The 16,950-nt window shown below is 38.7% G+C and overlaps 1 protein-coding gene across 1 annotated transcript in view; it reads right to left on the bottom strand.

Moving 5' to 3' along the window:
• The window catches only part of kirrel3a (kirre like nephrin family adhesion molecule 3a), a 128,914-nt gene that overhangs the window by 45,527 nt on the left and 66,437 nt on the right, over window positions 1-16,950 (bottom strand). The window contains exon 2 of the mRNA XM_079410134.1: window positions 7,954-8,103. Coding sequence (XP_079266260.1) covers window positions 7,954-8,103 — 150 coding nt within the window. The remainder of the gene's footprint in view (window positions 1-7,953; window positions 8,104-16,950) is intronic.

Below are 16,950 nucleotides of genomic sequence, written 5' to 3'. Positions count from 1 at the left end.
TGAATATGAGACAAAACTACAGAATGTCACATTTTATTATTGGGTAATTCAACACATAGATGTTTTACCAGCTAAGAAGTTCAGCACTTTTAGAGTTTCATCTGATGTGAGCATAAGTATTGGAACAGTTGCCTCACAGGTCTTTCTAAGTGATCAGCTGTGTCCTGATGCATTAATTCTTCAGATATTAAAAGCAGGGAATGTGTCGTATCAGTTATATCCATTACTTCTGTATTCTGAATCCTGCAATCGATGATGACACACACAAACCAAGATGAAGTAAGTAAGTAATTTGGATGCTAAAAGAAAAGAGGAAGTCAGTTTTTCAAGTCAAGTCGTGACGTATTGTCAAGTATGGTGACCCATACTCGAAATTGGTGCTCTGCGTTTAACCCATCCAAGTGCACACACACAGTGAGTAGTGAACAAACACACACACACACACACACACACACACCGTGAACACACACCCGGAGCAGTGGGCAGCCATTTATGCTGCGGCGCCCGGGGAGCAGTTGGGGGTTCGGTGCCTTGCTCAAGGGCACCTCAGTCGTGGTATTGAGGGTGGAGAGAGCGCTGGACATTCACTCCCCCCACCTACAATCCCTGCCGGCCGGGGACTCGAACCTGCAACCTTTCGATTACGAGTCCGACTCTCTAACCATTAGGCCACGACTTCCTTTTGCTATAGTTAGAGCTTTTGCTATAGTTAGAGCTATAGCAAAAACAAAGAGCATGGAGAAATCAAGAGTTTGGACACCACCAGCGACACCAGCAACCAACAACTACCTGATCGGCTGAGAAAACAACAGTAGTTGATGACAGACAAATCATAAAAGCTGTGAAAATGAACCCTAAAAGATGTGTCTGTAAAATCACCAACTTCCAGAAAGCTGGGGTGATGCTCTGACAATCTACTGTCCTCAGGAGACTTTGACACAGAATTACAGATGCTACACAGCAAGATGCAAACCTCTTACCAGCACCAAAACAAGATTAGAGTTTGCAAAAAAAGCACAAAGGTGAGCCAGAAGAGTTTTGGAGCTGTGTTTCTGGACCGATGAGACAAAGATGAACCTTTATCTAAGTGATAGGAAAGCAAAAATGTGGAGAAAAAAAGGGAACTGCAACAGCCTCATCTGTAAAGCATGGTGGAGGTGGTTTCATGGCGTGGGCATGCATGGCTGCCTCTGGAACAGGCCCTCTCAACTTTACTGATGACAATGTATGATGACAGTAGCAGAATGAATTTGGAAGGGTACAAAACCATCTTGCCTACCAATATTCAAGAAAATGCCACCAGATTCATTGGGAAGTGCTTCATATTGCATCAGGATAATGATCCAAAACCCTGCCAGTTCAGTCGAGGAATTTATAAGGGCAAAGAAATGAAAAGTCTTAGATTGCCCAAGTCAATCTCCATAATTAAATCTGATTGTACAGAAACTCCCCAAAACAAGCAACAATTGGAATTGGCTGCATTGAAGGCATTCATTTCAAAGGATGAGACCAAGAGTCTGGTGATGTCTATGGGTCACAGACTCACTGCTGTGATTGTGCGCAAGGGATCTGCAATTAAATAATAGCTTTTAATCTTTTATATCTGCCTTATGTTCAACTGTCACAATACTTATGCTCACATCAATGAGTGGGATGAACTCTAAAAGTGCTGTTCTTTTTATTTGGTAAAACATGTATGTGTTGAAACGGCTAATAATAAAATGTAACATTCTGTAGTTTTGTCTCATATTCATCTTTTAATCATATTTGCAAATGTCTTGACTCCACAACAAACAGAGCAATTTTGTCTTTACTGTTCCAAAACTTATGGAGGGCACTGTATATATCATACATTATATATAATTATGTATATATTATAATAAAATTGCTGAAATTAAATAAAAAAAGTGGCCTTCGAGGAGCAATAAATCACTACAAAAGAGCTGAATATGGCATCTTCTATAAATGATGAATGGAGCCTCTGTAGCTTTAAAAAATTGGAACAACAAAATTGCTACATGATGCTCTACTCAAGACAGATGTCTCATTTTTAGTTAATCTGCTCATATCAGAAAACAGATCGCAGCCCAAAGCATGTTTAAATCTGAACATGATCTTTTAAACAGTTATCATGGCATGTCTCTGGAACCCTGGTTATCCTTTATATTAAAGAGTGTTTGGCTGTCCTCTGCTATCTGGTAATAAGCCCTGTATTAGGAATCAATAGTGTCATTACTACCTTCAGGTTTCCTGCCACTGGATCTTCTTTTGCCTTTTATTTAAGAGCTGTTTTCATTAGGGATTATTGAGGCATACAGGCGCCTCAATAAAGCCCTGATGAATTCCCCAATATGCTTGACTGGACGGTTTCAGACAATGGCTGTCAATTAGAAGAAACAATGTGAAATGACCCTATTAAAGGTAATGAATCCCATGAAATGGATTCGGCTTCATGTTGGATCAATAGCAGCTGCGATAGAGAGCTGGGACATGAATTTATCACACTGTAGGCATCTCACTGACACTCCAATGGATGGAAGCACGCTTGAAACTTGGCTGAAATGAGGCAGATCAAAGCTCGGAGCGAGCGAATGTGAAAGCTGAAGGGGGAGAGATACACGGACGGGCATCCTAATCAAGCGTTATGTTAGCTTCAGCCTCGCTGACACATAATCTGTAACTTCTCAAGCTTTGAGGACACGAGCCCTGAAAAGATATAGATATCCATGTCATATTGATCGCAGGATGTGTCATTTCATCGGTGTGAAACTGCAGGTGATAAAACATAAGATGGATTTTTATAAAAATATACAAATTGTTCACGTTTAAAACAATCGGTAGGCTCAGAGCTGCTTTGAACATGCTGATATCCATTTCTGTCAGCGCTCTACTTCATTTTACACTTTAGCAAGTGACGTTTCACATCCTCTTTGAAGCGAGACTTTGTCTGGTTGCCAGTGTCGGTTAAGTATCACAGCTCTGTACTCGATTATACTATGGTACAATGATATCCAGGAGTCCCTGGACACTTATAAATGCTCAGAGAAAGAAAGACGCAGTGGAAAGGAAATTCAAGCCCTGAGAGGCTCAATTAAAGAGCGTCGTCCATGACTAAACGCTGCCTGGGGCCACGGCTAAAAATGACTAACTTCTGGAGAAACCGTCGCCCAAAATGAAAATCCTTTCTTGGTATATAGTTTAGAATCACACTTCACGAGAGAACTAAATGAGGCCTCAGCTAAAGGCTCAATCTTCAGATATTAATTGCTTGTTCCTTGAAGTGCGTACGTGAACGCAATCAGCAACTATTGTTAGCGATAATGACCTCTTGATCCAGCAATTATGTGTAACGTTAGCTAAACAGGATCTGATCACTGTACTTTAAGTTAGATATGGAAATAAATTGAACGAATTATGCTTCGTTACACAATAAATATTTCAAAGGGCTAAAAAGTTCAACTTCCAGTAAGCTGAAGCAACATTCAGCAAATTGAAACGTAAGGGATGAATGTGCAGTGAATTTGAATGAGACCAAAGTTTGTTTTTCATTTTGCCTTTTAATCTGACATTGCAAATAAAACAAGTCAGTAAATGTGGCGTAGGGAAGAAAGTGAGTCTGGTAATCATATCTGATTTGTTTGTGATTTACAAAACTGATTTTGCAAACCTAAATCTAAAGGTTGTCCTTGCATAAGTGAGAAGTTTTCTGAAAACATTTCAATCCATTACCAGAAATGAATTTGTAAACCTCGTTGTGTGAATGTAAAACAGCTGCACTTGCGGCACGTCTCTCTGGGGTTCTGTGGATGATGAAGTGCTTGCCTTAATTAATGATAGAAATGTAATTAATTCTCGATTGTTGCTTTGCTTTGCTCAGTCTGACAGTACTTTTGACAGGCACTTTCTGAAACAAACAGAAAAACCTTCACAACAATCAGGAAAAGTTAGTGGTGGAAAAAAGCAGCAAGGCTGCTAGGTAAGAAAATGTCAGGGGAAGCATTCACAAACTGACAGAATGGGCTGTTGTCCTTGTATTATAGTGTCTTACTGGAGAAAAGACGAGACAAAGAAATGTCTAAGGCATTCAGCGTCTCCGTAATGATACGAACAGATCTGGCAGAGACACGCAGAGCAGCAAATGTCTTCACTTTGGTTTCAGTCTGACTGTAACTCATGGTAGAAATTAACTTGGTCATACGCTAATTTTTGAATACAAAAATTTAGTATGTATACATTTTGATAATTTCATGTTCGCTGGGTTCACTGTGTAGGATATCAGAGACTGAATCAGACCATTTTAAGATGCATCAGAACACTGAAACCTGAGGAGCTGGAATGCAGAGAGGCCTTAAGGAACAGGACGTCATAAATCTAGTTTGGAGCAAGCAAATCCCAACTAGCAAGCCTCTGTCATCAAACAGCTTACAACCTTGAGACAAACGAACACTTATTGATAATTCCAATTCAAGAAGGAGACTGTCAAATTTGTTGCAAGTAATCAAGTAAACCTGTGATAGAAAATCATTAGCTACAGACTCTTTCGGGCGTGTCTCCACACATAAAAGACCGTCCAAGCCAACATTCCTTCTCTAAAGAACATGCATTCGTTCTCCTTAGAACTATACAAAAACTTTCTTCTCCATATGCACATAAAATCATCCTAAAAGGACATTTTTATGTTGTACCCACATATCATGTTTTAATCAAATAATATGTATGTCTTTTTAATAAGTATTGAATAGCTCGAGCCTTAAAGATAAATATTGCATATTTAGTATGTATGAGCTTGAAAATCCGTGATGTGAATGTTTCTTCCAATCAATTCTTTGTCAAATGCATCATAGTCTTATTATGAAATCATGTTCAAAAAGGTATACTTTGCCAAAGCCTGTAAAATTCGGACCATGTGACTGATAACAAGCTGATTTAGGATGTGAAGAACACACCCTAGCTAAGCAAGGACAGTATCTAATTGGTCAAGACGTCCAGATGGGACGGTCCAGAAGCTGAGTTTAAAACCTCAGGACATCGTAAAATTCCCTCTCTCTGTTACATCACTCTTCGTACCCTTGTCCCTCTCACCGCGTGCTGCCCTTTGAGCATGCTCTGGCCTCATGTGCCATAATGAGAAAGAAAACAACTTAGTCTCGTTACATCATTTTATTTTATTATTTTACGTTAGTTTCTTTTCTTTCCGTGGAGTTTCGTTTTCTAATGTATGTTTGCTACAAAGTCCAGTTCCGACTGCACTCAAACGTCAAGTCAACCAAACTTCAACTCCACGCCCAAGAGACATCACTTCAAAGACTACTGAACTTCCAGCCAATCAGACACTTCGGGGAACCCCCTGTCTGCAACGACGACACAAAGGAAACCCCGTAACACAGGCAAGCAAGCAACGCCTCCAAGTTCTGAATTGGTGACTTTAATGTAAATTTTAGCCTCATTGAGAAACTCAAAGCGAGGGTTAAATAAGTGATTGATGGTTGTTCAGGTCTATGCAATAGCACATATTGCTGTAAACTTGGGATTTCACATTTCCATTCTCTTAAACTCATCCTTTCCTCACTCTCTCTCTTTCTGCAACGTGTGAATGTGTGAATGCTTGTGTTCATGTGTTAGATTAGTTTATGTCTTAGGTTTATATAAATAAAATCTGATTTATATTTTAAAAGAGAAGTATCTTGTGTTTTCTGCTCACAAGTTAATGCCTTAATCTGTCGATTTCGTTACTGTGCTATTTAATAGTGTTTTCACTATATTTTGGATTTTAATATCCAGTGCAGAGTTTGTCATACGGCTCGTTCAGTGAATCGCCGTAACACTGATTCTGTTCAAATCCCTATAAAATCATAAATGATTCCCTTTGAGCTAAATTAAACTATATTAATATTAATATTATAAAATGTGTTACCCCTACAACTGTATAAATATTTTACACACTCAAGAATAGTACTGTGTAATGCTGGGTACACACTAAAAGATTTTTAAAATCTTAAGCGATCTTCAAAATGTGAGAGACCACAAACAGGAGGACAAAATATCCTAGATTTAACCATTTTGCTCCAATAGTGTGTGGTGTGCCGCGATGTGACAAAGACAACACACCACACAAAAACTGATTTTCAACCAAGAGTCCCGACTGTGAACACGGGAAACTTCGCAAAATCTCTCGAGACTTGAGGATAAATATGTTTTACAGGACACGTTGTATAAACACTCCTGCTGTTGTCACAAATCGACAAGCTGATTCTCCATCTCTGCTGTCCAAATGCTTTTGTGCTGCACCATGACTGTTTGTTATGCTTCCGTCTTCTTTCAGCTCCTTTCTGATTGCATATTGTTTCGTTTGACATAATAATCTGCAGATTATTATTACTATTATTATTATCTGCGCGTTTGTCCTCGGGGTTACCCCCACACATCAGGATTTCTGATTTCGACATGTTGAATATTTACGACGTTCTTCCCACCAAGATAATCGGGACATTACCTAGGATTGTCGGAAGGGGAGAAATCGGCCCAAAATCAGCCCGATTATCTCGTTGTCACGGTGCACACACTAGGAGGAAACAGGAACACGCAGACGAGGATATAACTTCAACTAATAGTCTTTACTAATGACATCAAGGCAGGGCAAGACACAGACAGGAACACCGGGGAGTAACGAGTATACCAGACCAAATCCAACTGAACAGACAGGACTAATATACAAGGGATAATCATAGACAATTAGACAAACACGGCTGGACAAGAATTAACTAATAATCACATCAGACAAGGACAGGAAACAAACCAAATATGGACACAAGAGGCAGGAACACATGAAACACACGACAGAGGACTGACACTCGTGGTGTGTACCCAGCATGACCCACTGACTTTTGTGTTTCCCTTCCAACCTCGTAGTTGTTCCAGTCAAATAAAAGGTCAATTCTTCTGTGCGTGTGGCTTTTGAGTCACACTGATAATTTAAAAAGGAGTTTTTATATGATTTTATATGGGAAGACAAAACACAAAACACACACACAAAAAAAAAAAAAACACAGCAGCAACCAGTTTGAAATGTACAGCATTGGCCATAAAACATACCCAAGATTGAGAGCGGCAAACTACTACTCTACTAAAAATTGATCATAAAAAGAAATGCTTCTTGAGCAACAAATCAGCAGATTAGAATGATTTCTGAAGGTTCATATGACACTGAAAACTGAAGTAATGGCTACTGAAAATTCGGCTTTGCCATCATAGGAATAAATAACATTTTTAAATAAATGAAAATAGAAAACTGTTATTTCACCATATTACCTTTTTCACTGCATTTTTGATCACATACTGTAAATGCAGGCCAATGTTATTTTAGTATAACTAAAAAACTATTATAGTTTTTATTAATATTTTGAATTAGTTTTTATTATTTTTAATTTTTAAGTTTTAGTAAATTAGCTGTGTTTTTGTTATCTTTATTAGTTTTTGATTTTTATGGTTTTAGTGTTAGTTAACTAAAAAAAATTCTGATGCAGTCTTGGTGAGAATATAAGAGACTTCTTTCAAAAAAACAAAAGAAAAAGAAAAAAGCTTTTGAATGGTAGTGCAAATTTTTTATTAAAAGTTCAACAGAGTTTTCTATCTTGCTCCATTTCCGACATTGTTTTTATATCAAGCTCTAAATTATTCAAGCCATCTCTTGGAAACTTTGAAGATCAACATTTTGTTCTTCAATCAGAGAGCATAAGAAGAGACAATATTTGTAACTGTTTTTTACATCGATTGTACTTTTCTATACTTTGTATATATAAATTGCAATTATTCAATTAAATTATAACTCAACTGCAATTATGTAATCAACCAACTTTGCAAATGTGATCAAGCGTATATGCAAGCAACTGATGAACAGAGGCCAAGTTATTTCACCACAGGTTCGAATACGAAACATGCAGCAAAAGCTCTTACCTGACATGTCTCGGTTGACCCCCAGAGCGAGACCGTCTTTGACCCACAGCACCATGCCATGATATCCAGTAATGGTGCATGGCAGGGTCACAGGCTGCCCGGCCACCACCACCAGGTCATGAGGCTGCTGGATAAACACAACAGAGCTTCCTAAAACACAAGAGAGAGAGAGAAGGAATGAACGAGGGAGGTCACAACTATAAATCATCAAATACAATTTGTCAGAGCTGGCTGCCCCTGCCACAGGATGTACAAAAAAACAGCCTTTTACTTGAGGATCATTATTATGGCACTAGTAAATCTACTCCAACTCCCAAAACTCACTTTGAAGAATAAATCTATAAATTTCAACTTTATGTCACTGGAATCCTTAATAAAGTGCAGTGACACACAGAAGTACGAGTAGGTACCTCACAGTTAGAAAAGCTGAACATGACACTGCTGAGATCCACAAGACTGCAGCATCTGCACCATAAATCAGCTCGAAGCTCCTCAAACTCTGCTCTCACTCACAGAAACTCAGCTTAGCAGGCAAAATAACTTTCCCGACGACGAACCGCACCAGCGCTGGATGACATGCTTGGTGGTGCTCCGGAACGGCCGCTCGCAGACGGCTGTTCACCTTGAAGTCTAATAGAATGAGGTGCAAATGAAAAAGTGCCCTGAAGGTAAGCAGTCTTCAGTACGGGAGGTGAAAAGTGCGTGTTACCTTTCTCATTAAAGTGCAGAGCGAGACAGACCGAGTTATTTTTTGCCGTTCGGGGGAAGCGGATAAGAGCGTCAATAGAAAGCGAGTATGTATTTCTCTGAGAATATATTCACAGAAGATTCTCAGAGAAATAAACATCTCGTCCTTTCAACAGTCACTTTCCCTCACCTTTTTTGGTTTTTTAATGTGAAAACAGTTGACACATCAGAGAAACAGAGAAGCCTTGCGCATCTCTCGAGACCACTTTGGTCGATTTTTGTCTTAAATTCAATAAAGTGCAGCTCTGCGAGGTGCATCTTTCATAAATAGAGCTTGGCCTTCCACTGATGTGGCAGGATTTCTGCGGGACGGTGCTGAGATGCCAAGTGTATTTTTTCTCTCTGTACACTGCCGTCTAATTTTGTTTTTAAAGATAACACTAATTCTCACACTTGATCTTAGTTCTGTTAAAGACGAAAAACATCAAAGCTTAGCATTAAAACTTACTTCTTTTGTAATAAAAATAGACACAGCCGAGACAGTTATTGTCACACATAGAGCTTTAAAATAAAAGTGGATAGAATAGTATTTCATGAAAAACATTCTTAATGAAATGTGAATTTGGTTATAAGGTGATGTAAGTTTGGGGTGAGTCATTTATTTATTTATTTTTAATACTTGGATGCATTAAATTGATCAAAAGTGAAAGTAAAGACATTTATATTGTAAAAAAAAAAAAAGGCTGTTTCTTTTAACTTTATGGAAGAGGATTAGGGCCAAACAATAATAATAAACAAAGGGTAACACTTTATTTTAAGGTGTCCATAATACAGAGTAATTACCTAATTAGGTACCTAGTAGTAGCCGTTGTACTTACATGAAACAAAATGTACTTACCATGTAACTAAGTTATGGAACAGCCTGTACTTACAGTTTGTAATTATGTAGATGTAATAGGCAGCTACTGTTACACACATGTATCAGACCGAGTCTGTTACACAGCTACTTCTGTAACCAAAAGATTGGTACATATATGTTGCAGACTTTATACAACATAATTGTAAATGTAAGTTCATAGACATAAGCTACTTAAAATAAAGTGCATCAAGACTGTACTTAAGTGTACTTCATGTGTAACTATACTGTACACCTTCTCCAGCTGCACCTTAGTTTGATTTATTCCATGGTCTGTCTGAATATTGGATTCTGATTGGCTGGCAGGTATGCAGTAAAACCGTTTAATGCACAGGTAGTTCCAAGTCAGTTTAATCACCGTTACATTTACATTTATTCATTTAGCTGACGCTTTTATCCAAAGCGACTTACAATTGCTATATATGTCAGAGGTCGCACGCCTCTGGAGCAACTAGGGGTTAAGTGTCTTGCTCAGGGACACATTGGTGTCTCACAGTGGATTCGAACCCGGGTCTCTCACACCAAAGGCATGTGTCTTATCCACTGCGCCATCACCACCCCGTTCCATATTAATGCGCTGCTTTAATTGATGCACACTAACCAACACGCATCACTCGCTCGCACACACACATGGAGAGAGAGAGAGAGACAGAGAGAGACAGAGAGAGAGAGAGCGAGAGGATTTTAAATGCACTTCACGCAGGCCTCCACGTCTTTGCCTCTGCATCGTGCATTAAAATCCTTTATTTTTTTTAATTTAATTTAATTTAATTTTTTAATTTAATTTAATTTTTCTTTGATTATCCCTTACTTAACCCACCAGTACACAGCTTAAATACATGTAATACCTTTCTAATTACATTAAAATTACAGAATATTTTTATTATTTTTATTATTGCTTAGTCCTAATCCTCATCCGCAGAACTTTCTATTCATCAAAGAATCCCCCAAAAAATATTATGGCTTGCACAAAAATATTAAGCAGCACAACTGTTTTCAACAGATTATTATAAGCGTTTCTTGAACAGCAAATCAGCATATCAGAATGATTTCTGAAGGATCTTGTGACAATGAAGCTTGGAGTACTGATGCTGAAAATTCAGCTTTGCGTCACAGAAATAAATAACATTTTAAATATATTAAATACAAACATTGCTATTTTTACTGTATTTTTGACCACATAAATGTAGCCCAGGTGACTTCTTTCAAAAACATCAACCAAAACTTTGAACTGCATGTAGTGTAATGGCACTTATACATGAAAAGCAAAATAATTGCTATTATTTTTAGCATTTGTGCTTCATTTTGTCATTTGTTGAAGGTTTTGACATACACTACTCAATGTAGTTTGTGAGTGAAACCAGTCTGATTGTTGTATTCCAATAGATGAGAACTTTTGAAAGTCTTATACAGTACTCATCAAGGCATTCTTGACCCCTCTGATCTTTCTACCAATAAACACAAAATGGAGATATTAGGCAGAATTTTCCAAGCTCCAGAAATGACAAAAGTCTTCTAAAGCCATATGAGGAACAGACAGAAATTTCATCAAAAGTCATCATTCACAACTTATTTCCCTCAACCACAAGCTGTCAAACCTCATTTGTGTTTATCTGAATATGGCGCATGAAGACCGATCAAGTATGAGCAAGTACAAAAGAGATATGAGAGCTCGTATTGACTCATTTTATGGTGATATTTTGACAGAGCTCTGCCACATCTGTCTCATTCACTTTTACTGTACTGAATGTCAAGTAACTTTGCACTTTGAACGAATGCAAGCGATTCAGTGCTTTTGTAATGCATGACCTTAACGTAACTGGACTTTTGGCTGGCCGAATCTGAAGACGTTTTATGCACATTCTGAAAATCATCTTCATTGGACAAACAGATGCAAAACGATAAATACACCTCACAATCTCCATCCAAGGCATCACGGCATCTTTTGTTTATGAGACCCAGCAGTTGTGTTTCATGAAAGCAGACCAATATCCACAGCAGGGTCTCTAGGATCCATGGACACCTCTAATGAGAGCCACAAATAGATAAATGAATCTAATCATTACATTCAGAGGTTTGGCGTATCCCCTCGCAGTGGGCAATGCACCCCAAGTCAAATCTAGACAAATGAATTTTGTTATTGGATTCCTGCGCTTCCATTTCCTGGACACAGATTTCAATATCACTCCAAGACGACGTCAATTCTGAGCACAACAAAGGGAGAGAAAAACAGCATGCAGGCAGGGCATTGAACGCTCTCAGAGAAAAGAAAGCAAGTGAGAATGAGAGCGAGAGCAAGATGACAGGGAAGTTATTTACAAGATCAACATGTAAGATTGATTGGATTTATTGTATTACTGCCCTTTTGAAACCAAAAGTGGTATTTATTTCACAATGTTATTATTTTTAAAGTATTTTTCATAAAATAAATACAGCTTTGGTGAGCATAAGAAACCTTTTTCAAAAATATGAAAAAAAAATCCTACTGACCCCAAATGTTTTAACAATAATTTGTATATATAGTACCATACAATATATATACATATATACTTAATAAGACCAGGAACATTTATTATGAAAGTTAATATGGTCAGCTTTAAAACATAGTAAATTTCCATTTGTCTTTTATGCTCATCCTCGATGAATCAGATCCATGAACTAATCTGGACTTTATGAGGTGGATTTAGGTGCTGTCTGAATATCTTACCTGTGGAAGAGCAGGAGCAGCTTTATTTAACTGTGGCTGTGGAAGCTAAAGGGTCAGCTGAGAGGAGCAAAACGCCTGCAGTAAACAGTGTCAGCAATTTATGCCTGAGTGCTGCTGATGCTACAGCTCATTAAAAAAACGGCCCTCCAGCATCCTTACCACCTCCAGAGAGAAAGACAGAGAGAGAGAGAGAGAGAGAGGGAGAAATGGAGGAGCCCTTTGTGCAAGAGGCAATCAGCTCTGTTGTCTTGTTGTCAAAGGACTACTTTACCACAGCGCTTCAGAGGTGTTTAGAAATTGCGTGTCATAAGCCTCCAACGGTACGGTGAAATTGGTCAAAAGCCGAAGGAAACAAGATTACTTTATTGTTATTCTTCGAACATTCCCGTGCCTTAGATCAATGTGAGATGAGCGAAGTGAGCAGCTACTTCAGGTACAGAAACGGGTGGCAGATTAATGTAGCATGCAACAGAAATATTACAAATGGTTTTTTTCTCGGCCCACAAAAATATGTGTTGTTAAAATGGCTCATTACTTGGGGATAATTAGGATTTTTTAACGATTTTGAAAAAAGTGCTCACCAAGGCTGGATTTATTTGATCAAAAATACAGCAGAAGCAGGAATTTCGTAAATTATTATTACAATTCAAAAGAACTGTTTTCTATTTAAATATATTAATTCATATAATTTAGTAATTTAAGCTCTTTTCGGCGTTATCAGGAAAATCTGCCACAAAACGCGCCACCACGGGCTTCGACCCCAGAGGGTTCAAATCTAATTTCTGTGATGCAAAGCTGAATTTTCAGCAGCCATTACTCCGGTTTTCAGTGTCACATGATCCTACAGAAACCATTCTAATATGCTGATTGATGCTCAATTATTATCATTTAGCCTATTGTTGGTGCTCAATTAATAATGGTTCTTAACATTCACGTTGAAAAAAATTTTGTGGAATTTGTGGAAACCATGATACATTTTTTATGTTAATATAAATAAGAAAAATAAATGTTTCTTGAGCAGCAAATCAGCATATTAGAATGATTTCGGAAGGATCACGTGACGCTGAAGACCAAAGTAATGATTCTGAAAACTCAAAAATACATCGATCACAGGAATAAATTATATTTTCAAGCATATTAAAATAGAAAACCATTATTTTAAACTGTAATAATATTTGACAATATAACAGTTTTTCTGTAGATTTGAAGAGGCTTCTTAAAAAAAAAAAAAAGATTGATCCCAAACTTTTGAAGGGCAGTGTGTATGTGTGTGTGTGTTATATATATATATATATATATATATATAGAAGCCTTTACATTTACACATTGTTCTAATCCTGTACTGCAAAATATCAATAAACCATTAAAAAACCATGAAAGCATTATACTAAAGCATCATTTTCACAAAGCTTTCAGACTTCAGATAAAAAATCAGACTTCAACTTGTTCCGATAAGAAGGTCTTGAAAGATTGGGAGTAGTTTTGGAAAATGCTGTGAAAAATTGCACTTGCTTTCGAGGAGCGAGAGCTCTCCCATATCAGAAAATAGGTTTGGCTGGCCTGGTCCTCGCCAGTCTAAGCAAAAAATATTGTGCACGACAGAAGTGGAACATGAATCACTTTGATTTCTGGATTGATTTCTCAACCGAGTCTTCAAAACTCACAAATTCAAAACCGAGCTGTTAGCCAAGAGAAATCAGAGGGCCTCCAATTCCACCCAGACCTCTCCGCTCTTCAAAAGATGGACATGGTCTGAATCTTTCTGCCATAAAATTCAAAAACTCGAGAAGTTCATCTCCCTAGGCCTGAAAACTGCAGAAATCGCTGTTCTGTGTGTTGCATGGCTTGGATTTTCCCAATGAAATAAACATGAATCTGCACAGTATTTATTGATCTTCATAATGTGTTTGTATGATTGCTAAAGAAGCTTCTTTCTTAACTAAACTTTACTTCAAAGCGATTACAAACCCGATAGCACAACCTTGAGACTCTAAAGGACACAAAGAATAATGAAGCCAAAGATGCTTGATCTTTTTGCCCGGCGCAGATTGATCGTGGCCTTGTTGGGAGGAAGACTGATATTCACTGAAAGTTCACAATAATCAGCAACCATACAGTTTAGAAAAGGGTTTTGTGTTATTATTGTTGAATTAAATATGCCTCAAGAGGTCCGTTAACATAGTGAAATTAGTTGATGTGAGTCTATGTACGGGAAGACTTCAAAAAGAGTCCATCGATAAAATCTACAATGCACACACATTCTCCCGAGAAAAATAAAAATGCTTTAACTAAGGATTGACAATCTGTATTGAAGTCGTTTCAGAGGGGAGATGAGATCTTATGTGGGGAACCAGATTAAGTTGTGTTGTGAAGATCATCAATACTGTCACGCTGCTTTATTCCCTTCTCTTGAAAACTCACACAGAGGCCTTAAAGACCAATCTAAAGCCCAGTCATGCCATCATGCTGAGAAACGCTCCAGAGTGTATGAATATCAAACACTGTTCTATAGAACAGAAGCAATTTCCATGAATGTGGTACATTTTAAATTAATTTTCTTTACACATATCACTTTCCCCCGTCCCACCACAGAGATCTTGAATTTCTAGACTTCTACTGTCTAAAAAATAAAATCATACAATAATTACAAAAGTAATTTTTATATGTGTGCCACATTTTGCATTAAACACTACTTACACTACTATGCATATGAATTTTATTTGACCTCTAGAGATTAACCACCTTTCCACTCACCATTAAATAAATACATTAATAAATGTAGAAATTTACGCCCTACTTTGTACCCAATTTATGGCTTCACTGGAAACCAACTTCTGACGAGAGTTAGTTTAACTACTATGCTAAATTCCAAATTCAACTGCTCTTCTGACAAATAAGATCAAAACAGGTGCATCTGAACATCAAAGAGTGCAAAACTAGACCAGGGTCTAAATTACAAATTGTAATCGGCAACATTATGGTAATTTGCGAAGCATTCATGTATGCAAATCGCAAAGCAAGCCGCTAGGCAAATGAGTCATTCCGTCCGATCAAGGAGTTAATGATTGTGTCTTTGTGACATTAATTTCATCTTTATATTCACATACAGCATTTTGTTTTCTACGGAGAGGTTTAGCATGTGTGTTTATACAGTCTTGCCAGAAACGCTAGAAACCAGGCCCGTGGTTTTATTTGGCTGCGGTAGCATCTCATGGAGCTCCAACTGCTCCTGTGTACGACAAGGGCACAGATGAATGTAAACTCAAGGCCTCCTGCACTCCTGCCTGATTCAGCCACCCCCTCTGGCCTGCGGGGCTGCCCGGGGCAATAATCCTGCTGCCTGACACTCAAAGAGCTTCATGGGTTTCTGCTCCCTTCACCACCAGCTCCACATTCACTCACAGAACTCTAAAGCAGCCACAAGGACACATCCACACACGTGTAAGCGCACACACAGAAAACGAATTTAACACGCTGCCTCAAAAGCTGATTTTTTTCTTTACATAGTTGATAATTGTCCTTAAATTATGAAGAGGGGGAGGTGAGACGAGGACGTGTTTGAATCCTAAAGGAGTTTGTCAGACTTTCACTCGCAAATTACTTTTTAGGGCAGAGCAAAGGCTGGCAATTGTCACACACTGTGATGACAAGCGATAATTGCAGTTTTAGCATTGCCGTAAAGCCAATCCGACGGAAAAAAATAATAAGAGGCAAAACGCTCCATTTTCATTAGCGCCGGCGTTTGGGCCCAGGTCCCACTCAGGCAGGGCAGACCAAGCTCCAACACGGCTAATTACTGTGGGAACCTGGGACCACAAGCTCTGAGGAACCGCCTCACCTCTAAGCAGCCGTGGAAACGTGTGCTTTTCCAGTAGACGTCCCTTGTATAGCACGGCACCTACTCCTAATAAAACACCAAATTGTTTGACAAGCAATTTCTCAAAGCACCTTTATGTCCGCAATTACTCACCGTCTGACATCTCGGCCCTCATATTGCATTAGCACATGGCTTTGTATGTTGTGCGGCTCTGGGGAAAACAGAAAGGCACAGTGCAGCCTCAACTCATCACGCTGGGCTGCATTCCAACTGGATACGTATGAACTCAGGTGCAGGTTTTTGCCTCGGGAACCCACACACGCCCATTGTAGCATGTGATTCGCGTTGCGACGTGTCTGACGTCCCCACCTGCCGGCCTGCCACTTAGGAAGGGCGAGTCGCAGTGAATTACTTCAGCTCCGTAAAGCGCCGCTGCCCAGAGGAGGACTTCTACTCCAGCCTGGGATCGGGTGAATTACCACACCGACAGTTTTGCTCACTGCTACGTCACTCCAGCAGAACTAATGGAGCTAATCTATGGTCTAAAGGTCGAGTCGGGGAAGATTACAGTGTAGTCTTGAACTGACAGCCTGACCTTATCATGACTAATGCCCCTGTGCCTATCAACACCTGGCTGGAACAGCATGCTTTTACCTGAGTGCTATTGTGGTAGAGATGTTTGAGGTATTTATACCAGAAAGTGTAACTATCTGGTAGGGAACCCAATTTCTGTCAGCTAAACATACTTCAGTTGTGAAGCATATTTTTAGTGTATGCACACAGCCAAACAAGCAACCTTTTGAACAGCTCAAATTATAGTCCATTTGTGCATGACCACAGGTGCTCGACAATTTGTTGCCACATTGTACT

Source organism: Barbus barbus, assembly GCF_936440315.1.
Source record: "Barbus barbus genome assembly, chromosome: 47".
NCBI lineage: Eukaryota > Metazoa > Chordata > Actinopteri > Cypriniformes > Cyprinidae > Barbus > Barbus barbus.
This window is presented reverse-complemented; position numbering and strand designations above follow the sequence as displayed.